Source organism: Drosophila tropicalis, unplaced genomic scaffold, assembly GCF_018151085.1.
Source record: "Drosophila tropicalis isolate 14030-0801.00 unplaced genomic scaffold, ASM1815108v1 contig_878, whole genome shotgun sequence".
Taxonomy (NCBI): Eukaryota; Metazoa; Arthropoda; class Insecta; order Diptera; family Drosophilidae; genus Drosophila; species Drosophila tropicalis.
In genome coordinates this window covers 2864442-2885108 of record NW_027173374.1, presented here as the reverse complement: position 1 = coordinate 2885108, position 20667 = coordinate 2864442, and the positions used below count along the sequence as shown (strand labels likewise).

The 20667-nt window shown below is 35.3% G+C and overlaps 2 protein-coding genes across 2 annotated transcripts; one reads left to right on the top strand and one right to left on the bottom strand.

The window, feature by feature from the left end:
* Positions 1–14606: 14606 nt before the first annotated feature.
* Positions 14607–15428, bottom strand: LOC137584724 (uncharacterized). The gene is made up of 3 exons (XM_068300263.1): positions 15267–15428; positions 15126–15200; positions 14607–15051 (listed from the first exon to the last, which is right to left on the bottom strand). The coding sequence occupies exons 1-3, from the start codon at positions 15348–15350 to the stop codon at positions 14776–14778; spliced, it is 435 nt and encodes a 144-aa protein (XP_068156364.1). The 5' UTR covers positions 15351–15428; the 3' UTR covers positions 14607–14775.
* A 398-nt stretch (positions 15429–15826) lies between these two features.
* Positions 15827–18093, top strand: LOC137584322 (alpha-taxilin). The gene is made up of 4 exons (XM_068299658.1): positions 15827–16006; positions 16076–16455; positions 16620–16766; positions 16821–18093. The coding sequence occupies exons 1-4, from the start codon at positions 15935–15937 to the stop codon at positions 17842–17844; spliced, it is 1623 nt and encodes a 540-aa protein (XP_068155759.1). The 5' UTR covers positions 15827–15934; the 3' UTR covers positions 17845–18093.
* The last annotated feature ends 2574 nt before the right edge of the window (positions 18094–20667 follow it).

The following is a 20667-nucleotide window of genomic DNA, read 5'->3' as shown; positions in this document are numbered from 1 at the left end:
TTCAGATTTTTCCTTTTCAATTCATATAAATTATATATATTTTTTTTATCTTTTTCATTTGATAACTTTTGCTCATCTCTAACCAGTCAGAATACTGAAAGATTCTAGCAGGAAGAATCATTGCAAAAACGGCAACACAAAATGGCCTTTTCTATGCTTGCTTTTTATTAGAATGTGTCCATGGAGACGTGGGCGCCAGCCATTGTCTGGCCTTTTGTGTGAATCTCCTCAAGTATACACATATGTAAGTATGTATATATATAGTATATACCATATATATACATAGATAAATGTGTGTGTGCTGTATATTTCTTAGCACGTAGTTATCTTTATAGACAAATAACTAGAGCAATATATAAAACAAAAGAGATGCAAGCTTAACAAAATATTTTAGTTGTCACACAACTTGGATATTATATAATTCTGAAAGACACCGCCAGGATCCATTGGTTTAATTACTTAAACAGATAGTTAGAGGATCTAGAAATGTAAAAATAGGTGAAAGTAAACCCTAACATTAATGTTCATGGATAAATTTTCTAATTTTTATTATTGATAACTTTAAATCAATCAAAACAAAAAATCATAAAATCAAAGATGTCTAAACAAATATTTTGAATCAAAAAAAGAATTCATTAAATGAATACTTTATCCAAATGGAGGCTGATCGGTCGGGCGGAATCTTCTATTTTGAAGTTTACTAACATCCCAGCCTTTTTTTCCATTCTGCTGGGGTGCCCGAGTTGTTGTGGTTGTTGGCCTCCGAGTTGGTGGTTGAGCCAAAAGGATAAGGCCAATGATCAAAAAATTGATCTTGACAAACCACGAGCCGGAAATTTTCATATTGAATGAACTGATGAAACAATAAGAAGTTTCAAGACTATTTATATGAAAACTTAAGGCGAACTAATTACTAATGCTTTATTCACACTTAAATAATCCCCGCATAATCCAATTAGAATGAAATCATAAGGTCTTCTAGTTGAAAATTTATATAAGTTGTTATATTTTTTGCCATATCGGCACGACGACGGACAGCCTTGATGGATTTCAATAAAAAAGGATCGAAAAAGCCTTAACAATAGGAAGACCTACTTTCAACAAATAATAATATTAAATAACAGCTGTATAAAATGAATTCCCAGTAACATAGCTGATTCCTTGTTATATGAAATCATTATTAAAACGAAAAAATAGAAATTAAACTAAAGTTTTGGTGTTAACAAATGCAGTTTAATCAAATGAAGTAGAATTATTACGAATTCTTCATGGTAAGACCTCCAAAACCGGGTACATAAAGCTGATAAGATTAATTCAGATTCACTTATGTACTATAACCATTGCTAATTAAACGCTGTGTATTGCAGTTGTTTACGTGTTTATTTATTTCAAATTCAACCTCGTGGCGGATTAGTTGCATTAGAAACCAACGTCAGCGTTCGGAAAGGCATCCTAGTAGTTGCGGGTCTTCCAGCTGCGATAGTGAGCAAACTGGCAATAAAAATTGAAATGGTGAAGAAATTCATCTTGATCAAACTGTTGAAATATAAGTTGGATACAAATCTATTTATAGGTAAATTTTGCTTTAGTCTAATTTAGCAAACAAATTTGCATTATTCACAATTATGAAACTTAAGCGACTTTTTATACTTTAACAACCAATTGTACGGTGTCTATTACGTTAAAAAGATCCCAAGATTCTATGACTTATTTAATCAGCAGATTACCAAATCATTTACAAATGCATTATGTACGTTCAATAATTCTAAGCTTTAAAAATGTAGGTCAACCTTACCAAATTGTCATTAGAAAGTGGTATAAAAGAATACCAAAACTTTTTAACCTGTTTGATCAACCATTTCTACTTAAAACCTTGAAACCCTTGATATTTAGATTAGCTGCGTTTCATAATTAAGATCGTAAATGCATAAATTATTTCTGTTCTATTAGAAATAATTAAATTGTTTAACATGACAGATTGCCACTTTGATTAATAATAATCATGCATAAAAAGCAACGTAAAATAAGTCAGATAACGATCGATGCTAGTCAAGTTAAAACGAAATAGACAGACTTCTAAATTATTCTCTTTTTATTCAAATTAATCCCTCAACATCTTGATTTCCATTAGTTTGAATGTGAGCGCGTGTTGGCCGATGGGTGGTGGTGGTATTTCGTGGAGTTGGTGGGGCAGGACGTCAGGACATGATAAGGAGAATGATGAGGAAATTCACATTGAATATCGAAACAGTTAAGAAATTCATCTTGATTAGAATGTTGAAATGCATAAAAAGTGCAACACTATTTATTTAAAAATTGTGTTTTGGTTTAGAAAGGATTAGATTGAGATTGTTCACTTTTATGTAATTTAAGCGTAACGTCATGCTTTGGGTACTAATTTTTTTACGTCTAATTTGTTTTAGAAGAGGGATTTACCCAGCAGACTCGATTCCAATGTTTAATTGGTTTATTCATTTCATCAAATGCAGAATGTTTTATTTAAAAGGTAAGTAGTTTTCCATGTTATTGATTAGGCGGGTTTCCATGATGCAAAAGATGCCCTCTCGGACCCTTTCCATTAGTGTCAACCTGAGAGCGTGTTGTCGTTCGCCGGACGGTCGACCTTGGTGGATTTGGTGGAGCCGGACGTTGTGCCATTAGGATAATGACAAGCAGAAGGAAATTCAGACTAAAGGTGGAGATGCTAAAGTAAAGCATTTTAAATAAATGGTAAGTAAACAAAGGAAACAATTATTTATAACAAAAATGTATTCTGTAGTGTAATCAAATGGGGTTATTTACCAAAGAATATGCATTATCCCCACTTGCATAATTTACGCCTATTGGAAAATAATTGCATAAGTGTGAAATTAAGAATATTTTTATTAGTTGTTAATTATGTAAGTGAATCGAATTAATTTCATTGAAAGATTTCCTGGTTTCTAATATCTTGAATTTCGTGTAAAAGAGTGGACCGTTCTCAAAAGTAGAAGCGTTTCTCTTTGACCATTCATTATCCATGCAGAGTCATAAGTCATTTTCGTGGTGGCAGTTCGTGTAGATCGTAGAGCAGAGTGCATCATCCAAACATTCACAATTTATGCTTTTAAAAAGATTTCTTATCTTACAACCAAACTTTAATCGAACTCTAGTAAAAAGGCAGCCTTAAGTTTCCAAAACTTTCGATTAAACAAAAAGAAAGACTTTGAATGTCCTTTGTTAAAATTTGTACTCGATACAATAACGTTTTAATGCCATATTTCTATATATTTTTGCTTCTTTTGCTTGCTGTCTGCTCATAAATATGATGAACTAATTAATTTTCATTATCAACACAAGCTGAAAACAGCTGCCGGGCAAGTTATTTGTTGTCCACATCTCTCACTGTCTTAGTGCCTATCCATTTTCCTTGGAATAATATTTATTAACTGTCGCAAGGCAACGCTTTAAGCTATTTGCCAGTTTTAACTAAACATTTAACATTGAATTGTTTATATTAAAATTTAGCCCCAAACCCAAAATTGATGGCTTGACTGCAGTTCTGGTTCTGGTTTAAACTAAAACAAAAATTTATTGTGACTTTTAGCACTGCCGACAACAGATGCTGCACATTATGTAGAGTGTGACTATGGAGTAACAGAGTAAAAAAAAAAAAAAAAAAAAAGGAAAAACAAAAAGAGGAACCCCGAAAAAATACACATGTGTCTCCTGGTAGAATTTTATCTGCTACACTGCACGCTTCACATTTGCATATTTTGTGAACACATCCAGCAGGAGCAGGAGGAAACACAGACGAAGCGTCAGTTCAGTTCCTTATTATTCTTCCCCTTTTTATTTTATTTTATTAATGTGAAAAATGTAATTTCAAGCATTTGCAAGCAACTGCATATGAAGCGAGTTGCCTCTCCCCATGAGAGAGAATTTCGGCATGTGGAAAATTTGCAAAAGGAAGAAAACCAAAGGCCTCATGAGTTTTTCTCGGCTGCAAATAAGTAGAAAATTCAATAAAAGTCCACTATAAACAAATTTCCTTTGAAGTATAAAGTATAAAATAATGTAATATTTTACATTTTTTGTACAAATTCTTTTTACCTTCCTGTCCTGCATTATTGTATTTTATTTAAGTAATTCGCAATCTTTTTTTAAATAAATATAAATAGCTTTAGTACAAATAAGCCAGCATTTAGTTTGGCTCGTCCAAGGTTTTATTACAGCGAAGAGTCAGCAAGAAAATTCACTTGTTCTCTTCTACTTAAACTTTAAATAAAAACCATTTGGCTTAGCCTAAGCTCTGTGTGGTGATGGAATCAGAAAACGAAAAAACGAGTGTAGCTTCATAGTTGTGGTTACAATGACAAAAAGGACTAAAAAGTATTGAAAAATATATTTAAGAATTATAAAATCTTAAGAATATTTTGAAAACTATAACAATATAAAAACACAAATTTTCTTAGTTTATTCATTGTGATTGAGACAACTAATTCGATTTACCAGACACTATTTACATACGTCGGAAAAGTTGTACTCAATTTGCCCAAATAAGTATGCTATAGAAAAAATTAATATAAATTCACGACAATTTACCGAAAAAAGTATCCCACAGACGAAGTATAAAACATATTCATGATAATATGCAAGTCCAAAGCTTTCTTAATGATGTATATTATTATTATTATTATTGCTGCAGCTTCGCCATAATGAGAGACCGAGAGACGTTTATTAAAGCATAGCCAAAACAATAGAAAGAAAGAGAGCCAAAGGGTGGTAGTGGCAAAATTTTTTTGCATTTTCGTGGTCGAATGGCAAAAAAAGGCAAGAATAAAGTTTTAAAATTCAAATGAATTGCAAATTATGGCTACGCGCAAAACAACTGCTGCAAGATGAAACAAAAAAAAAACCAAACCATAGCACAATATGAAAATGATTATAACAATTTTATGCGAATTCAACAGAAAATTCAGCATGTGGATTGTGGGTTGCCGTTTGTCTCCGCGCTAGGTAATTTCCGCTGCTCAGTTTAGCTCTTTGCTTAATTAAAGCCCAACCATAAAAACGGAAAACTCAACCGAAACTATTAAAAAAAATATTGCAGAGCAGGAGTCGAAGCACATAAATTTAAAGTGCACCCACAAAGTGTACACAAAGCTGAAAATGAAGTTTTAAAAATGTGTACATAGCTTTTTTTGTGTTTGTTTCATACCCTGCATGAATGAGGTATATATAAGTTCAATGTCATTGGGTCATGAATGTCTTTTTCTTGGCCTTTTATATGGGTAATTGCTTGCATGTCAATATGTCTGTATTAAAAACGATTACTCTATGAAATTATATTTTAAACTTACCTCTTCTTGCTTTTAGCTTTTCAACTAATTTTTTTCCTTATTTTCTTAAACGATTTTAATCGATCCAGCTTGATGAAATGCATAGAGGGTATCTTTGATTTTAGTAGAGTAGTTAAGTTCGAAATAACGTTTGTTTGGCTTGCTACTGGAAGGAAGTTTATATTTTTGCAATTTTCGCTTGACTTTAATTACAACAGCAGCAGCAGCAGCAACAAAAGGCATGACACATCGAAAGGAGCTGAAGGAGAGAGTGGGAAAGTACCAGCACATTAAGAAATTAATGAGCTCTGACCATGGCCTAGGCAACTTTAAGGAGTGAAACTATGTCAACAACTAATTTGGTATGCAGCCCACACAAATCTTGTCATTATTAAAGCGGCCTCTTCTCTGTTTTTCCTTTTTTTTTTTGATCTGTATATTTTTTTTGGTTGCTGTTCTTTTTTGTTTTGTTTTGCGATTTGCTCCATTAATTTTGAGCTCTGGCACAGTCTGGCAGTTAAACCTCTGTGACAGACGACGCTTTTGTGGGGCTATTTACTCCTGCCTTCTGCTGGTTGATTTGTGTGGAGCATTTTGTTTTTCATTTTTCTGCATGATTAAGTCATTCATCAGCAGCTATGGTTTCCTAATTTACTGTTCCTTTGGTTAAGTTTTTTAAAATGTGTTATTGTAAAAGTTCAATTTGTTCCTTATATGGGTAGCCAGTTGTTGTTTTACTTAGAAAACCATGTCAGCAAAAAATATATAGATGGAAACTTAAGCTGTTCTAAATGCATTCTTATATATTGTATCTGTACGTAAGTGCATCTTAATAAAGTTTATTTCTCTGTATCATGTAGAAATGTAATAGGTTATGACTTTGATACCAAAACGGTTGTTTTAAAGTCGCATTTGAGGAAAGGAATGTTAAAAAATTGCAGTATCTGGTATTAATTTCCAAACTGTTGTTTTCTTATACCTTCTCGTAGATATTGTGAACGTGTTTGTGACCCTTTTGTTGCCCCCTTTTTGTCTTGTTTCCTTTTCAAACCAAAGAAGCATTTCCTTCTCCTACTTTCTAACACTTTCATTATTAATACGCTGCATGCCTTTTGTTTGTGTCCCTCTGTCGGATCTGTTTCTTGTCGTTGCCTCTGTTATTTTTGCCAAGTTTTTGTCAAGTTTGAGTTTCCTAGTCGTTTTTGTTAGTGACAGAAATTATTCTTGTTGACACATAAAAATTGTTTAACCCTTCATTCGGATGAAAAATGAATGGCGATGATAGAATGTCTTCATCTTCGAGCGTGTGTGTGTCAGCCATTTGGTAAAACATTTTAGAGACATTGATGTATTTGGGTCAAATTGTGCAAGAGCATTGTGTCTACAAATTTGGCAAAAAAAAACAACGAACAATGATTACCCTGTTCAACCCGTCGCGCCATTCTTAAAGGAATAAAGCAAATTATGCGATTTTCCGCTATTTTCTTTCCGCCTCATTAACGCTGCGAATTTGCATATTTAATTGCTTTTTAATTGTTGTTGTTGCGTTCGTTGTTTTGAGCAAATAAATTTTTGACAATATTTAAGCCGGTCACGTTTCCATGGCTGGCCGAAACTCTGCCTCATTAGGCAGTGCTTTTTCTATAGTTTTGTACATTTCTTTTGCCCAATTCCCACCATAAACGAAACTCTGAAGCTAGCCAAACTTCAATTAGCTGACGGTATTTTTATTTGCATTTTTTTCGCTCTGCTTGTGTTTTTGTTTTTGTTTCCTACACCCTTTACGGTTTATTTGCTTTCTGCCTTTCTGCGGTCATTAAAACTAATGGCCAAACTGGGCTTTAAAATTCTCGTACAGGATTGCCGACAAACCGGATATATCATTCAGACCAAACAAGTTAACCGAAAGAGAAAAAAATGAAAAAGAATTGTAGACAAACAGACCGAATATGAAATACTCTTTGAAAGATGCAATGATTGCTTGTATAGCATAATGGCATTGTAAAACATCGCTTTAAAATATGTTTATAGAAAAATCTATATGAGGAAACAGTTTTTTCGAATACCACACAAAACAATTGAAAAATTCTATAATACTTTTTAAAAGAACATACAATTGTAGCACAGGAAAATAGAAAAAAAATAAAAGTTTCGTTTGGCTCTCACATGTTGGCGCAACCTGCGGTCACAAAAGAGCAGTAAATTAAAATTTATTCGACATGGAATTGGAGTAAAGCTTTTGCATCCATTTCCATTCATTTTTATTCCCCATTTTTGTTGCCTTGTTTCATTTTGATCGACAAATATATTGCATATATAAAGTTTGTTTAAGTTGGAACGCATGTATGTAGGAAATAATAATGAAATAAACATGACTAATGTAATAATTGTTTAATTAGTTCAACTTATTGGACAAACCTTTGTTTGATATATAAAATTATACATATTTCTTCAATAAGTTATTTTAAGATGCAGTTCTTATCAGCCATAATCGTGGGCATAGTTGGTCTTCAGATTGTGGGACATTCGCTTGGACAGCGAGATGTTGGACCCCCATCCAAGTATTGGTTTAAAAACCAAAGTACCAGCGCCCAACCCCGTCTTAAAAAAAGCAAAAGTTTTTAACTATTCAATATGGGACTTTTCTCGTCTGTATCAGGGCATCCTGTAACATATATGTATCTTTTATGATTGCAAATTTGACCTAAAGGGTCATAAATTACACTAGAATAAATCATTTTATTATTATTATACTGTAATATAATTTTGTTACACGATCAAATGGGAGAAGGGCAAGCTCTTGGAGCAAACGCTGATTAGACAACCTTATAACCACTTTTTGTATGGAAAATTATGTTGTGTTATTTAATTAATTGCATAAGTGAAACTAATGAAAAATAATTTCGCATTTAGTTCAACCCTTCTAATGAATACTGTTCCTTCTTCGTATAAATATCATTGTAATACTTCAGCAAATTAGTTCGAGATGCAGTTCTTATCAGGCATAATCGTGGCCATAGTTGGTCTTCAGATTGTGGGCATTACACTTGGTCAACGGGATGTTCCACTAAAGACCCTATTAGAGTGGTATCCAACCCGCAATAGACTTGCAGGTTGACCTGTACATCTATTCCACCAGCTATAAATCTATATTTGTAGTATACCAAAAAAAATACTTTTATAAACAAATAACACAACAATTTACTTTTTCTTCGGCGAAATGAGCGATTTTTTACCATAATTCGCCATATTTACATATTGAGGAAATAATGTCCTGTTATATACATACATCCGCAACTAAATTTATTTAATTGCATAAGTGAGACTAATCCCCGTTTTCCCCATTTTTCCTATAAATACAAATTTAATACTTCTATAAGTTAGTTCGAGATGCAGTTCTTTTCCGTTGTAGTCGTGGTTATTGTGGGACTTTTATTTGTAGGCCAGTCCGATGGGCGATATCATCCCAAACCTCCTCCGCGGTTTCCCACAAGACCCCCTGCACCACAAGGCGGATAAAAAATTAAATAAATAAAGAGAATATAAAAAATAAGAGGCTGACTAAGGATAAATGAATGCATATTCTTAAAGATATGAAATAACTTTTCTTTTCTGGCCCCATAGTTATAAATAAAAATATTTTTCCTTTAATTTTGTAATGCTACATACAACCTTTTCTTTTGTGTCTTTCTCATAATATTTGTCCGAGATAGATCGAACTATTTTTTTATATCTATGATTTTGGCAAAAACTCGACTATTAAAAAAGAAATTATAACGTTATGATGCTTTGTCGAATTTGTTCGTTCTATGAATCTAAAGAACTTATAAAGTCCATTAAACGTTTTTTTAAAGAAAGAATTTCACATACAAGACATACAAAAATAATAAGTTTTGAATTTTGACCTTCTAGCACCAATTAAAGTAATTATTTTTAAATTTTAGATGGTCCGATTTCAGCCACCCATTAGCCCCGGTCTACCCTAATTAAAAAAAGGTTTTTGCAATTCGTTCAACCCTTGGAACTAACGGTTTTCGCCTATAAATACTTTTGCATCGCTTCGAACATTTATGTTAAGATGCATTTTCTAACTGGCCTTGTCTCCGTGCTTCTAGGTCTCATGTTTGTGGGCCAATCCCAGCAAGTGGATCTTACCACAACCAGGAGTTGGCGTCAAGGATAACTGCATCGATTGTCCATTTATATTCGCAGAGAATAAAGAAAAATATATATTTCTACATATTTTTGTATTTATTTCTATTAATACTTAACTTAATAAGAAATTCTCAAAACGGAAGTAGAGAAGAATATATGGCATAATATAGCGACGAGATGAAAACCTTTCTTATTGCCATATCAGAGTGCCAAATCAGATGATCACCTAGTACTCCGAGAGGAATCAAATATTCCTTTGTCTTCTGTATATAATTCAAATTAATGCGATGAAATCTGTATTATTTCTATTTATTACTAGTACGACTAGGTCAACACATAATTAGTCATTTTAGTAAGTGGTCTTGTATCGCTTCTATTTTATTATTAGTTCCAGATGAAGTTCTTATCTGGTACAGACGACTGCCGCTTTGAGACTTTTATTTGTACGCCAATTCGGTTGGGATATTCCCTGAGTTTTTCTGATTTAATAATAGTATATAAAATCTTGTCAAATAAAAATATAATGTAATATAATATAATGTAGATTTGTATAACTTCAGCTTAAAAAGAATTTAACTGGCATTAGTCTTGAGCCAGCGCGAACCCAAAAAGAGCAAAGTTCAGGCAAATATGTCAAAAGTAATTAAAAATATATAGGAAATGACGTGCTATGTAATGCTAATGACATATAACATTCACAAGCGTACAAATCGCTTGTAAACACGTCATTATGTCGCCATCATATAGGAAATATACAATTACAATGCTTTACAAATGAGTTTCTTTAATAATTAGTTCCAGCTACATATCAGGCATTGAGTTGCCCTATAAATACGGAAGAATTGCTTTAATTTAGTAAAAAATGAAGTTCCTCTCTGCTTTAGTCGTTATCATTATAGGTATCATGCTTCTGGCCCAGCCTCCGATGATTGCCGGACAGCGAAACCCCAGAACACGTCCACCATTATTAAGGTCTTAGCTTTAATATACAACAGTTACATATATACCTATAATTTACATACATACACATATCCAGTAAAGATGTGAATTTATCGTTTTGAATCATCAATGTAAAATAACATAAAAAACCAATTTTACATAGCTATATTGCATTTCTTTAGTAATTAGTTCCAGCTGCATATCGGGCATTGAGTTTGCTTATAAATACTGAAGCTATTGATTTGTTTGGTTAATAAAAACAATGAAGTTCCTCTCCGGTTCAGTCGTTATCATCGTTGGTCTCATGCTTCTGGTCCAGCTTCAGGTGATTGCCGGACGTCGGGAAAATAGAACACGTCCGGTGTTCCCACCAAGGCGTGGTTAGGCAACAGTTACATAAGTACAAACTTATGTACTTAAACTTATGAATTTAAATGCTTTTTTATTCTTCGTATCAATAAAAAAAAATCTTTTTAAAAACTTGTATTTAGAGTCTATTAGCCCTCCGTTGCACACGTAGTTAGAGCTTCTCCGACTTTGGACGTGTCTTTTAGATAGCTTCGTAGCCATTCAAAAAAGCACTTGGGTCTGGGCAGATTTTCCACCAAAAACTGAATAAATTTGATTATCTTGATTCTCTGAATTCCCTTTTGAGTTTCTTTAGTGCTTTTATACCCAGTTGAAATTAATGAGAAACTTAAAATTAAACTTATAATAGACTGTTATACATATAAAGTAGTAATATTTAATTAACTATTTGGTTATTGATACATATGCCCTTTGAGTTGGATCAATATGCTAAATTATTAACAGTATCTATATATATTTTGAATTGGTGTTATGTGGTAGGATGGCTTCCAATGTCAGTAGGGTTTTTCACCTAAACATAATTTTAATGTAAATAATATTTACTTAAGATGGTATTATTAAATTCGCTTAGATTGTGGAAAAGAAAAGGTCACATAAGTGGTTGAACTATAGATTTCATCGTAATCAACGGCCAATTCTCGCCGTTCTAAATATGTGAGAAATCACCATTTTTTATACTAGGAAGTGTGACCAATGTTATTACAATCGCTTTAGTCATTATCTCTATAACTTTCTATAAATGCCAGCGTATTACTTTGATTAGTTAATAAAGATGCAGTTCTTTTACGGCTTAATCGTTATCATTGTTGCTCTCACGATTGTGGGTGAGGCATTTGGTCAACCCCCGCCTACATCAACATTAAAAAAGTGGACTCCACCATGGATGCGACCACGAACACCATCACCAAGACGATCCCCACCACGATCCCCACCACGAGGTTGATTGACTCTGTCTGCAATTGACTACCATTAATTGTTGTCTAATCAGCACAAAGTTATATTCTCAAGATATAGCAATAAACATAACTAAACTTATTATAAAAAATGTAAAATATTGCAGAAGGGGCATTTTAATTTTCATCAGAAGTGTGCAACAAATAGAAGGAAGCATCTCCGACCACATAAAGTATTTATATTCTTGATCAGCACGACGAGACGAGTTCATTTAGCCATGTCCGGCTTTCTGTCTGTCTGGATCAGTTCTGCATGTCAGCTTCTATATACTGCGGGGGTTGTATATGTCGGATACAGTCACTTTTATCAATATCGCGATGGTCTTAAGAATTATTATAGATTTGTTAATATAATTTAATATAATATACATCTTAATGACTATAACTTAACGATACGATAAGTGGCCGCCTAAGTCTGTTCAATTTTATTACATCATCTTAGGAAATTTCCCCCAGTTTCAGATGAGTGTAATCCTATAATAGTCTCAAGAGCGGGCTTTTCAGTGAATTGACTTTCCGTTTTTTAAGCTCCCTTTCCTTCTGACCCCCCAAATGTAAAAACAAGTTTAGTTTTAATGTTCCGAATGTGTTTGTTTTTATTAAAACAGAATAAAATTTTGATGTTCCGAATGTTTTCTTTAATAAAAAAGGACTATACGTCCATTAATATTAAAAATTCAATTGTGTACTGGACGAATATTACTCATCTCCATTCCTAAAACTTTGGTGGTGGCCTGGGCTTTGGTGGGGGTCGAGCTCGGGGTTCAGCAGAGCCATGTGACTCGCCAAGAACCATGAGACCAACAATGATTGCAACAAATCCGTACAAGAACTTCATCTTTACTTAACTGTTCAATGCGATACCAAGAGTATTTATAGGAAAACTTTAAGGCTGTTCGTGCACCAGCCACTGGAACTAATTACTAAGGAAATTGCAATTAGAATGTTTTTAACATAAGAATATTTTCTACGCGGGCGTGGAGCTATGAATTCCATTGTATTTATATATTTACATAAATAGAATATAACATTATTTCCTTTAAAATACAATTTTAAACAAAATTTAATTCGTCAGCTAGAGATTTCAATGAGAACATTCGAGGTGTCCTTTGGTTTCTGAAGTTACGAAGGACAAATAAAAAAGTCTTAGAATTCAGACAATTTCATAATTAAGGAATGCAGTAGTACATATGTATAATGTGTATATATAATGTAATCTGTGACATTTGATATGTATATAGGAAACAAAATCAACTTATTTACCTGTATGGTAAATATAATTTATGAATTTCCATTAGTGTGACTAATGAAATTAGGCCATTTCTATTGCAGTTAGTTCAACCTTTCTTTAGAACTAACACGTGGATCTATCTTAATAGGTTAGCGCTATGCATGTGCCTTGAATTTGTAGTATATGAGAAATATTGTAGAAGTATATTATATGAAAGCATTCCATTTCGTTCTAGCCTAGAGTAAATAGGAAATGATAGTACTAAAAGCAATTACATTGGCAATTAGTTCCAGTGGCTTGTGTACGAACAGTCACTAAGTTTTCCTATAAATACTCTTTGTATCGCATTGAACAGTTAACTAAAGATGAAGTTCTTGTACGGATTAGTTGCTATTATTGTTGGTCTCATGGTTCTTGGCGAGTCACATGGCTCTGCTGAACCCCGAGCTCGACCCCCACCAAAGCCCAGGCCACCACCAAAGTTTTAGGAATGGAGTTGAGTAATATTCGTCCAGTACACAATTGAATTTATTAATATTAATGGACGTATAGTCCTTTTTTATTAAAGAAAAACATTCGGAACATCACAACTCAAGTTGTTTTACTAATTTTTCAAAGGACTTACTTACTGTTTGGCTTGGAATTCTATAAGCTAGTTGGTCTTAGAGTATAATTGGCATAGGTTTTCACTTTCCAGCAACAGAAGAAACAAGATACTACCGTTTACCGGAAAATACAGGATCCCTTGTTATTAAAACTTTTTACGCTAAACCAAACTATTTTTTTTTTTTCTATCAATTATTGGTCTCGTTCAGCAATTTTCGTTTTATCCACTTCTTTTTTTTTGTTTTATTGGTGTGGCCACAATTTGCCGTTAAACGACAATTTCCGCAGCGATTATTCAACGTCAACTAAAACCGTCAAAAGGGAGGAAAAAAGGGAACTGCAACCGAAAACCCACTTTGGCAATTAAAAGCATCTGCTGCAGCTCCAGTTCCCCTTAGCATTTCTTTTTTGTTTTTTTGTTTAGCAAATGTGCAATACACTTGAATTTACTATGTATACATAAATGTTATCCTTTTCAGTTGTTTTTTCCTTTTTGTGTTTAAAATATTTATGGTAAGCTCCGAGTGCATTTTATTTGTCCAAATACCCTCCCTGAAACCACCCTTCCTATAGAGTCACACCAGATGGATTAGATGGATTTATCGCACAATGACAAATATTTTCCCTTCATTGTTGTAAGCCATGTTATACATTCATACATACATATGTATGATGATGATAAACATGGATACATACTTTATAAACATGAAAATAGATTAAAGCCAGCTTTTTATTTTGCCTTTTTGCAAAGCTATTGAAAATCAATTTTAGTATCTCAAAGATATTTGCTGGGCTTAAATATTAGATCATAGATTTTGAAAAGCCTACTAAGCGTGTCAGTGAACACAACACTCCCATCCTTGGGGCAAAGTAGACGCTGTTTTCGTTTCCTGAAACTGATGTTGCAGTTAATTGAATTTCTGTTCCTGGCAATGCAAACAGGCAACAAGCGAACGAGCATTGGCATCAAAATGAAGCATGAAGGCTTACATATTCATATGCTAATTGATTTCCCATAGGTTTAACATTGAATACTTCAAAATGTTTACCTTTATTATTATTTTCTACTAATGCAACGCGAAACGCAACGTCGACTCTGAACTGTTCAATATGCATTCATTAACAAAGTGAAAAATAAAAGAATTACTACTAGAATTAGAACTGGCTGTTTTCAATATGTTTTAAATCATATTGCATGCAACTAGTGCTGATTCCCCATCAAGGAGCTACTGCAGCAGGGCTTGTCCGTGTCAATGCCACGATTGAAGACAATGGTTTCAGCACGCCTAAAAGTTGGCGATACATTAATATACCCATCATAAGATTCCGCACTTTCAACAGCTCCAACAAATTCCTCCTCATCGGTGTCGCTGTCGTAGACTTGGTCACCACCACCCAAGTCGATCAGCAAGCGACGCAGGTAGCGCAACTCATCGAGAGCCCGTGACACCTTACGCTCCAGCGTTTTCATTTGCGGCTGCAGCGGGATACATAGTACAAAGAGTTATAGCCATACATATGTTTTTCAAAGATAGTTAAAGGCATTCTCACCTGCGTTTTGAGCGGACAACCCAGTTTATTTAGCAAGAAAGTTAGCGGATCTACCGGCATGGGATCATTGTCTGACTGGAGATTAAAGAAATGTGACAGGGGGAATTGAGAGCTACTGTCTTTATGATTTCATATATTTACCAATTGCTTGAGTATATCCAAAAGGCGTGGCAAGACACCCGAATCTTTTAGATAGTTCATGTAATCTTCTTCTAATGCGCTCATTTTAAATTTACTTATAACTTCAAATAAAGGAAACTTTAATCACATGCTTTTTGTACAAATTAAATAACTGTAATATTAGTGGCGGGATTTAACAACACTGATTATTATTAAAAACTTACACCCGCCATTTGTTTGTAAGCTTCGTCCCAGTATTTAACAATTTTCCAACACTGATTAAGAGTATTTTTACTCAAAATGAGCTGTCATCGATACTTTTGCCATTGTAACTATCGATTGCTTGTTATTTAGGGTTGTCAGCTTTTTTTTTTTTAATTGTGATTTAAATATATAATCAAAATCCTCCGGCAAATCAAGACAATTATTTAAAATTGCTTTACTAATAATAAGTATATTATTTATTAAGAAATTGTCTTGGTCATATAGCCATCTCCCTACTTTAGAGCGAATTTCTCTATGGCAACTGCCAGTGTTAATAACGTTTTTTATTTGTTTTGCATCCCATTTCCAACTGGGTTTTTGTTTATATGTAGGAAATACAGCAGGCTGCTACGGCAAATATAGTCAAAATTCGAATCGAGATTCTAGCAGTTTATAATTAGCATTCACATTTACTTTGTTTCGTTATGGAGAAGTTAAGCAAAAATAAGCGTGTGGCACGTGAGGAGAAGCAGCGCGACCAGAAAATGGAGGAGCAAGTGAGTTTAGTCAGCAGCCATATATACAAATGTATAATGAATTATCCTTTACCCCGCCTTCTTGGACAGGTGCTCAAATCGCTGGATGACTGCCCCAATGATGAGGAGAAAGTCAAACAGCTGCTGCAACGTTCGGTGGAGAGTGAGAAAACAGTGAACCGACTAACCACCGAGATCCGTGCCATGCAGCGGCAAATGGAGAATCAGCAAAGGGAACTCAATAAGAGTGTCCTGATGCGTGATAAACTGCAAGAAGTGTGCCGGGAGCAGCAGCGCATCATCAAATCGGTGAAGAATGAGGGCATGCTGCAAATCAAGGTGGAGGAAGAACGTCGCAAGGAGAGCCAGTTGAAATTTCAGAGCTCCCTTAACGAAGTACAAAAATCTCTGGCCAAGAACAACGATGAGAACATCAAATTGCGTGATTACAACATCGAAATGACCAAAAAGTAAGTAGAATTATACCAAAACACAATGGGACTGAGGCTGCGGCAGGGGCAGCACCCATCAATAGATGATGCCTAAATATAGACACTGCACGCTGCCTCACACACACACACAAACGTGCGCATAAGAGAACTAAACCCATATGTTTGGATTCTTTATTTTTTAGGTTAAAACTATTGGCCGAACAATATCAGACGCGCGAACAGCACCTGGAAAAGCTAAATGAGCAAGTGCATCTGGAATCTCAGCTGCATCAGGCCAAACTTAATAAGGCCCAAGTGGAGGCAGCTATGGAGAAGGAAATTCTCACCAAGTAAGTAGATGCTAGCTGAAGAAGCAAAATATTTATTTAACATAAAATATTTAGAGAAAATCAAATTGGTCTGGAGAAACTATTACAAGCCCAACGTGCCATCAAGGCTCTAACGGAACGAGAGCAACAGCTGAAGGAACAACTGAATATCTATACGGCAAAATATGATGACTTCCAGCAATCGTTGCAGAAATCGAATGAAGTCTTTGGCAGCTACAAAGTCGAACTGGAAAAGATGTCCAAGAATTCGAAGAAAATCGAAAAAGAGGCCCTGGGTTGGCGTCAAAAGTATGAAAAATCCAATGCCATGGTTATTGAATTGGCCACCGAGAAACAGTTGCGGGATCAACAGGCGGATCGCCTCCATAAGCAAGTTGTCCAATTACAAAAGCTATTGCGAGCTCTTCAGCTGGAAAGAACGTCGCTACACAATTGCCTAAGAGACAATAATATTGAGATTCCGGCAATGCCGCAATTGCCACCAGAACCGGAGCCAATTAAGGTGACACCTGTCAATACAACAGATAAGGCCAAAATGGAACTAATGTCACGTAATTGTGCCGAATTGAAGCAAACTTTGGCCAATTTGCAGAACCAAATGAAATTACTAACAACCAGTGAGGGCAAATCGGTGGCAAGTGAGGAGCAACAACCATCTCATCAACAAAACAAGCAGGCAAATAGCACAAATAATAAGAAAAACCAAAAAAAAAAGGATAAAAAATCGAAGGCTAAAGCCAAAGCAAATGCCGCCGTTGCCAATGCCGAGCCCACTGAACAAGAGACTGAACCAAATCAACACGACGAAATTGTGGAGGAGCAGCAATTGCAAAAGCAGTTAAATGCTGACTTACAGCAGGCAACTGAAGATGGCATAAATATCACCATCTCCAAGGATGCTCAACAGCAAACGACAACAACAACATCTACCACTGAAAAAGTGCCAAACGATTCCTTTGAATCTGATGGGTCTGATGACGATGGCTGCGTCACCCCCACGCCGACAGCAATACCCGAAACCACCGCTACCGTCGATATATCCGAAGTGCCTGCTCTAATTGATACTGCAGCTGATTAGAGACTAAATCTAGACTCTATGGACTGTCTAGACTATTTGTTTAGAACCTCTCGCCCTTGTGTACGTTGAGCATTTTGTCATCCATTTTTCAGGAATCAGATCATTGAACATGAAGAGGTTTTTTGTACTAGTTATTTATTGTAATTGATATTTATGTGTATAATGTATTTATTAACAAAACCAATCGTCAGATTCAGTCAAACGAAATTGCCTAAATGAAACTTTGATTAAAGAAAATTATAATGTCTACCCTGGACTAAATCTCTTATTTACGTTTAAAAACAAGGAATCTTTCAGAAGAATCAATTCTGAAAAAAAAAAGGTAATATCTCAAACAAATTTTAAGTCTTCCTTGCCCAACAACTAAGTTAGTCTTTCATGGTTGACAAGCAATATTCAAATACTTTCTATGACTTTCTTATAATTTCTTGAATTGCAAATTTCTCTTCAAATTGCCTCAGCAAATTTATGATAAATCAAATCAAGTGCGCAATTTGTTGAACACAAATAAGTTAGATGGCAATTCGCTTTCCTTGTTGAACCTTCCTTCCTTTCCAGCTTTTCGTATGCAATTAAAGTGGCTTACGCGTCGTATACATAATGCAGAAGAAGGAGTGGAGTGTATTATTGCCGCCAGCGTGTCTGTGCTGGCAGCGGCATGCAACAACACATTTTGCCACAATTGCCATTGCACTGGACTCAATGTGAAAGTGCGAATGGTATGTGCGTGTGTGTGTCCTTGTGGGTGGAATGTGGCCAATGGTGAAGGAGAGAACGTATGGAATAACTGGAGCCGTGGCTGGTCATTATAATTGCTGCTTAATTATTTTCCCACACGCAGCTGTCATTTTTACCAGCCAGAGATTTTGATATGAAATATTTAAGCTCATGCAATGTCATGGCCGTAAGGCTAGCCGAAGGGGGGAAATGGGACCAGCTCACTGGTCTACATAATGTGACTGCGTCTCTGTGTATATGTGTGTGTGTGTGTGAATTTTAAATGTTGCCATTTCCCGGCACTGAGATAATTACAGAAATTAATTTAAACTGCATAATAAAGCCAGAGGCTTGGACATTTCATAAAAAAAAGGGAATAATGAAAAACATTATGTGTGTAAGGTTGTAAACATTAAATTAAGCCAACGACCCATTTAATACCCTTTGCTTTAGTTGAGATCATAATCTATCAGAGCAAACTTTATGAGCACTTAAATGATTAAAATTTACTTAAGTAAAACCTGGGATTGAGGAAGGTTCTCTGTTCTCCAAGGATGCGTAAAGGGTCTTCTCTGAAAATCACTCACATTTTTTGTGGGTCAAGATTATTTCAAAAGTCAAGTTTGTTTCACACTGTCAGATAGATTGTCAGGATATGAATACGATTAAAAATCGTCTGCCTTTTAAGTGGAATATCAAAAATAATTTTAGAGCAAACTTTTTTTAACGTTGTTGAAGCAAAAAAAAAAAAGTGTAGCATACTTTTTCGGCAACCCAATGTGTGTGAACGAAATGCGAGTCAAATCCCATATACTCTGACACATTATGATGTTAAGGAACTGTCATCACTGCAAGCAAGTGGGAGGTGGGTGTGAAGGTGAGTCCCACATACTTACTGGCTACATTTACGTATGCATATTTAGCACCCTCATTCTTGACGCTCAACCTTTCACCCCTGCCACAACGAACGACTAAACACTCTTACCGGCACTCACACACAACAGATGTGTGCACATTTCGCAGGCAATGAGCTTTTCAACATTAAATGAGTTAATACGCTAAATTTGAAAGCCGCGCAAGCGTGGGGTGCCATGCCAAGTGCTTGGCCGGATGAAAATGCTTCAAATAAAAAGGCAAGACTTATACACACATGCATACAAGCACACACACACACCCACACTCACAAACACTATTTAAACACTTGTCATTTGGCGTTGTAAAACGGTTTCTCTCATTGGCGTATGAGCAACATTTTGAGGACGACTATGAAAGGAAACGTTAGGAGAAGTGGGAGATGGAACAGCAGATTCCTTGGCTAAGCTCTTTGGGGTGTAGAGGGGGCGGGACATTAACTTGACTCGCTACATGAGAGTTAAGTTGCACACGAGACAAACAGGAACCAGAAATCAGTAGCATGCCAACTCAAGCAACGCTAACTATGTAAAGGTTAAAGCTGCCAGACTGTATGACAATACAGAGATAAGGCAACAAGAAGAAGATTGGGCCAAAATGTGAAAATGTCCAAAACGAAGCGTGCGTGTGTCTGTGTGTGTGCAGCGCTGCTGTGTCTGTAAAAGTAGGTGAATGCCATTGACTACAGTGGAACGCACAAATAACTTTGCTTTCGAAACTAAAACTGCGAGTGAAACCGTACTTAACTTCATTTAACACACAAAATTCAATACTAATTAAAAGGAATTAAGGAATGTTACTATAAACTTTCATGTAGCAGAAAGATTTAAGCAAATATTCAACAAATAAAAGTAAGTGTACCTATAATAGGTTACAAAAAACTATACATGCAGTTCTCTACGTTGCTCCCAAAGTCATTGTCATAATTATTGTCATTGTGAGTTACATGCCACTGTCGATGGGACCGGGTTGCCACCTAACTACCTCCATAGAGAATTTGCACCCACTCAATGCTCCCAGCTGCTAACGACGACGCTGTCACATCGAGACTCTCTCAGCTTTGCTCTCTCATTCGCTGCTGCTGCTGCTCTCACTCTCTCACAGTCTGAAGCTTTGTTTTTTCACGCTCTCAGGCTCTCTACTCTCTGTGCTGAGAGCTGGCAGAGCGAGAGAAGCTGTTAGAATTTGGCTTCA